This window comes from Triticum aestivum, chromosome 6A (genome assembly GCF_018294505.1).
Source record: "Triticum aestivum cultivar Chinese Spring chromosome 6A, IWGSC CS RefSeq v2.1, whole genome shotgun sequence".
Lineage (NCBI taxonomy): Eukaryota > Viridiplantae > Streptophyta > Magnoliopsida > Poales > Poaceae > Triticum > Triticum aestivum.
The window spans coordinates 609,494,018-609,499,252 of record NC_057809.1 but is presented as its reverse complement, the minus strand read 5'-3'; the positions used below and the strand labels follow the sequence as shown (position 1 = coordinate 609,499,252).

The 5,235-nt window shown below is 43.7% G+C and overlaps 1 protein-coding gene across 1 annotated transcript; it reads right to left on the bottom strand.

Annotated features, from left to right (window-relative positions):
* Nucleotides 1-1,532: 1,532 nt before the first annotated feature.
* On the bottom strand, nucleotides 1,533-4,680 carry LOC123131353 (uncharacterized). The gene is made up of 4 exons (XM_044551046.1): nucleotides 4,357-4,680; nucleotides 3,578-3,710; nucleotides 2,334-3,040; nucleotides 1,533-1,867 (listed from the first exon to the last, which is right to left on the bottom strand). Exons 1-3 carry the CDS (start codon nucleotides 4,526-4,528, stop codon nucleotides 3,025-3,027), a joined length of 321 nt encoding a protein of 106 aa, XP_044406981.1. The 5' UTR covers nucleotides 4,529-4,680; the 3' UTR covers nucleotides 1,533-1,867; nucleotides 2,334-3,024.
* Nucleotides 4,681-5,235: the final 555 nt, after the last annotated feature.

Sequence of the window (5,235 nt, the reverse complement as noted above, 5' to 3'; positions counted from 1 at the left end):
TTTTATATGATGGTATTTTGAGTCCGCGGACTTCAAAAAGAGGCAGAAGTTTTAGGGGACGCAGTCGGAAGGCCAGCTCCGGCATCATTGTCCTTAGACTAGTCCTTATCAGTTCGCGGAAGGATACCGGGTTCGATTTAGGGGGCAGCGTTGGAGATGCCATGATTTTAAGCCGAAAAGTAGCTCTTCTCCCTAATTTTTAAGTGGTTGGTCTCACTTCTCAAGAAAATTTCTCCCCTCCGAGGCTGCTTGATCTTCCCGCCATCGGAGATCCCCTTTCCGTCCTCATTCGCCCCGTTTGGTGATGGTGGTGGCCTTTTATGATGATGGTGGTTTCTTTGGTGGTGATGGTGCTGGAATTCATGTAGTACTACGCATTTGGTTTGTCCGGACCCATATTTTGCTAAACAAACACATATATTTGTTGGGAGTATTTCAAATAGACAAATTCTATGTAAAGCCTCTTAATTAGCTAACTCACATCGAAAAACCTGCCACCACCACCTATGTCGATGACGGCACGGCCAACCGTGTCCTCCCCGTTTGCCCAATGGCCCTGGGTCAGGTTTGCCGACGAGCAAAGTGTCCCTGTCTCCACAATGGTTCTGGCTCGGGTTTGCCGACGGCCGCCGCGTCACCGTCTCGTCCTCCGAACTGCGACGCGTAGAGGTGATCTACGCCTACAATAAATCAGGCACATAATCAATGTCAAAGGCGGGATTGCAATTTTGCACCCTTTGTTGCTTGTTTGAAAAGACAAATCTGCGCTCTTTGCGATGTATTGGACGCAAGTGTTGATAAGCTTGATTCTAATTTGTATTTCCTTTGTAAAAACCAGTGATCTAAGCACTCTTATATTTATTTTATGTAAAAAGTAGTGATCTAAACACTTTTTTATATTATTATTTTTACAGTGGGTGTGCTAGAAATTTGGGATCAGTATCCTGCCACCGTCGGTCAGTTTAGTTTCGAAATGGAAAAGAAGAAAAGGGAAAAAGGAAGGGCGGGTAGGTGGTTGGACCTTGGTCGTCGCGTCGAGTAAAGCCGTCAAACCACCTGCTCAGCCTCTGCTGCGACGCAACGACTGGGAGAGAGAGAGAGGGCAGTTGGGCCGGATCTGAAATCATTTCAATTCGATTATGAAAACCCAGCGGAGCATGCACCGGACGCGCCCCTATAAAAAGAGAGCCCACCCTCTTCCTCCTTCCGCCTCCTGCCCAGAATTTCGGATTTCGTTTTTTGATTTTTACGGGTCCTGGACGAAATGGGCGAAATTCAGATTTTTCGGATTTTTTCGGAAAATCTCGGACGAAAATCATAAAACAAAATTTGAATTTTGGGACGAAAAATGAGCGAAATTTGCCTAAAATTTTGAAATACAACAGAACAACAAATGAGTATTCAAAAATGCATGTAAAAATCAAACAGCTAAATCTATTCATCAAATCACTACGTATCAGACTGAGCATCAACACTCCAGTTGCAACCATTCAGACAATAGCATAGTGGATCAATTCGGAGAGCAGCAACCATTAGAAAAGCAACATGAAAGTCCAGATTAACATGTGACTTGATAGTTCAGATACTAAGAGTAACATGCGACTTAATAGTTCTACCAAGAGCCGAAACAAACACCCATAACGGTTCAGAATTACAGTCCACGATAAATTTAACACGACATTCGAAGTCCAATTATGCCGACTCCAAAATACAAACAGAAAGTTCAATTCAGACTTCCTGTTCTTCAACTCTTCAGTCTTGCACCAAAAGTATTGAATCGAACAGAGACCTTCACTTAGGACTTCCTGTTCATCCACCCGTTGGTCTTCATCAAACCAAAAGCTCTTTTGCTCCCATGCCGCTTAACCTTGCAATTAAAGCATTGTGAATTATATAAACATTACAAGTAGATGACAGAAACAACCACTCAATGATGGCAACCGCAATTGGAACACCATATAAAATCATATGGGCAGAAACAATGTGATTACAAGTAGATGACAGAAACAACTCATAGATGACAACCCAAATTAAAACAACATATAAATTCAGATGGACTAAAGCATAATGAATTATATAGACATTACAAGTAGATGGCAGTAATAACTCATAGATGGCAGCCCCAATTGAAACACCATATAGAATCATATGGACTAACGCATTGTGAATTATATAAACATCAAGTAGATGGCAGAAACAACAATTGATAGATGGTAACCCCAATTGAAACAACATATAAAATCATATGGACTAAAGCAAACACCACATGTTTATGACAGAATATAAGAAAGTGCATAAATGGGAAATTATTGATGTCATCACAAGGAACTTACTTGTCAATTGTAAAGGCTGGTGATCTACCTCCTTGACCTTCTTGGCTTGCCTAACCCGTTCAGATCTACGGTTCACCAAACTACCATCACTTGTTACCTCAACATTGTTTCCAACTTGGCTTGCTAAATCCTTTTCAACTGTGCATTGGCGAATCTCCTCCATCAGATTGACTTGCACCATCATCATGGCTATCATCATCATCATCATCAATTTCCAGGTCCAGGTCCTCATTTTCTTCATCATCATCCTCACTATCATGGTAGTCATCCTCTTCTTCCTCTACCCTCTTTCTTTTCCTGCCATTGTCCTTCCTTGCAAGACGAGACACTTTCCTACTTGAGTTAAGCAAACGTATTTTCTCAAACACGGCGGTAGCAGCATCAACTCCATCCAAGATTGCATGCTCCTCATCCTCATTCAACCATTCCATCATAGGATTTTTTGCATCAAACATGGTTGTATCCATCTAAGATTTTTCTTTTCCCTCTTCTTCCGCATTGAGCATCCCGGGATTCCCTCATTGCAGCACGGATATTTCTTGGAACATTAGGGAACTCCCTCACATCACCTGGTATACCTCCAAGGTGCTCCCTAAAGCAGGTTGCACCTCCTCCTCTAGTGATTAGGGGGCAGTATCGACAATCAAATCCCCCACCAAACTTGGGGCCATGGTTCCAAATATAATAGATGTCATTGCTTACAAGCCCTACATATCAAAATTTCAAGCACCATGTTAGCAATGCATCATGATATATAGCTACAACACACTAAACAACATTTCAACTCTAAATGCATCATAATACAAAATAGAAACTGAGTAAGGAATAAAAAAAGAATGAACCAGGACAGTAACAAGAATTAGCATAATGTTTACAACAGAATAAACAACATTTCAACTCTAAATGCATCATACTATGACTAAAAATTGAGCAAGGAATAAAAAGAATGAACCAGGACAGTAACAAGGATTAGCATTATTTTTATAACAGAATAAACAACATTCCAACTTTAAATGCATTATAACATCAAGTAAAAAGATAATAAGGCAGAAAAAGGGAATTGCCGCATTTTTTTACTTTTAATGCATAACAAAATCAAGTAAAAGCTAACAAACAGAATTAGAACAATTTTAACTTTAAACATAATTAATACATTTTTTATTTAAATGTTTCCTCTCTAAAAGTATCACAATATACATACAAAAAGTTAAGCAAATTAAGAAAATGCAGATCATGGTATTGACCTTTTCCAAGCTGTCTCTCTTGGAGCTGAACCATTCCCCATCAGAATGTTATCTTCATTGTCGGGGTTGACATTTTCCCTCCTTCTGGCTTCATCGATGCTGACCCTACTAACATAGGGTGCACTTCCATCACCTATAAATTCAAGCATGAGAAGCAAGCATGCGATAAAGATCAACTAGTAGAAGATGGCATTATCTAGCATGTTCAGAATCCAGATCAGCATTTGTAAATTTACCACTGATGGTAAAAGGGCTTGCTGTGTTTTGCAGAGATAAATGTTTGTACACATTGTTTTTGTCCTCATGTATGTCAGCACTTGAACAAAGAGTGAATCACAGAAAGAGAATCTTGATACAATACACAAAAACTGTGGATTTATGGACTAGTTAGTGCTGTTCAAATTTTATTGGGATTTTTTTCTTCATCAAGTAATGTTGCAGGGTTACGACAGCATGAATAAATCAAGGGAGATAGTACAAGATATTAGAAACAATGCTACTGAACAAGCTAGTAAAAGATCCTTCCTAGGTGTGCTTCATCCACACTTGCCTACGTGTGCTATCATCAACACTTGCTAAATAAGCATGCACGTACAGCTAACTACAGATCATGGCAAGGTGAGCTATCATGCACAATTGTGCTCCTGTATCAAGCAAGTGTGCATGCTGAACCTAGCTACAGATCTTGACAAATGAAAAGCTAGCTACAGATCTTGCAAGATGAGCCAGCATACGTGCATGTACAAGATTAGAGGAACATAGTTACAGTACGTCAGTACCATGTCCAGCTTGCCGGAAACCAGCGCGTGCGTCCGGCGCCGGGGCACTGCCCAAGCCCGACTGGATGCGCCGCATGCTGCTGCTCCCGTGGAGCCGTTCAACGCCCGAGCCCACCTGCCCCGACATCGAAGTTGTGCGGCCGTGCTCCATGGCGCTGCCACCACCGTCCATGGACGGGAAAGAGACCGGGAGGGAGGAGATTGGGAGGGAGGGAGACGAGGGAGGAGATTGGGAGGGAGGGAGACGAGGTGGATGGGAGGAGGCGGCGCTGCACCGCGCCCCCGCCTCACTCGCTAGGGTTTCGTTGCCCACAGCCGCCGCTCGGTCGGGTGGAGACGGGAAAAGTGAATTTTAGGGTTAGGAGGAGATGAATTCGTGCTTTTATACCACAGGGGGGTTTGTGTGGGCTGTAGTAGACCATGGGCTGGGCTATGAGTTTAAAAGTGGCCAAATTTTTTGGGCTGGTACACCCTATTACCGGGCCCTAACGAGATGGCCGAAAATCGCTGGAATTTCGGTTTTCTCGGACGAAATCCAAAACTTTGCTCCTGCCTCCTGCCTCCAAGCGCACCGCCTCCCCTCGCTAGCTTCTTCCGATCCTCGCGACACCAAGACTCACCTTTCTCTCTGTTTCTTTCGATGGCCACAGGATCGGCGCGCCGGCCGTGTCTTTGTACGGCGCGAAGATTACGGGCGCCCAGCGAGCGGCTGCCGCAGGGCTCGTCGTCGGCGCTCCCGGCGCGGCTGGCCTCACCGGCGGCATGAGGTACGCGCCAGTCGTCTATCTCGGCCACATCCTACGCGGGCCGGCGGGAGCGCGACCGCGTCCGTGAATCTAACTTTTTATCTCTTTCGTTCACTTTGTTTTCAGCGTCGGA

What these genes read in the sequence shown, in the direction of transcription:
- LOC123131353 (XM_044551046.1), bottom strand. Translation starts at nt 4,528, where the DNA reads ATGGACGGTGGTGGCAGCGCCATGGAGCACGGCCGCACAACTTCGATG. An exon ending in TTTCCGGCAAGCTGGACATG is followed by an intron (nt 3,711 to 4,356) that starts GTACTGACGTAC and finishes TTGAATTTATAG; the next exon opens with GTGATGGAAGTGCACCCTAT.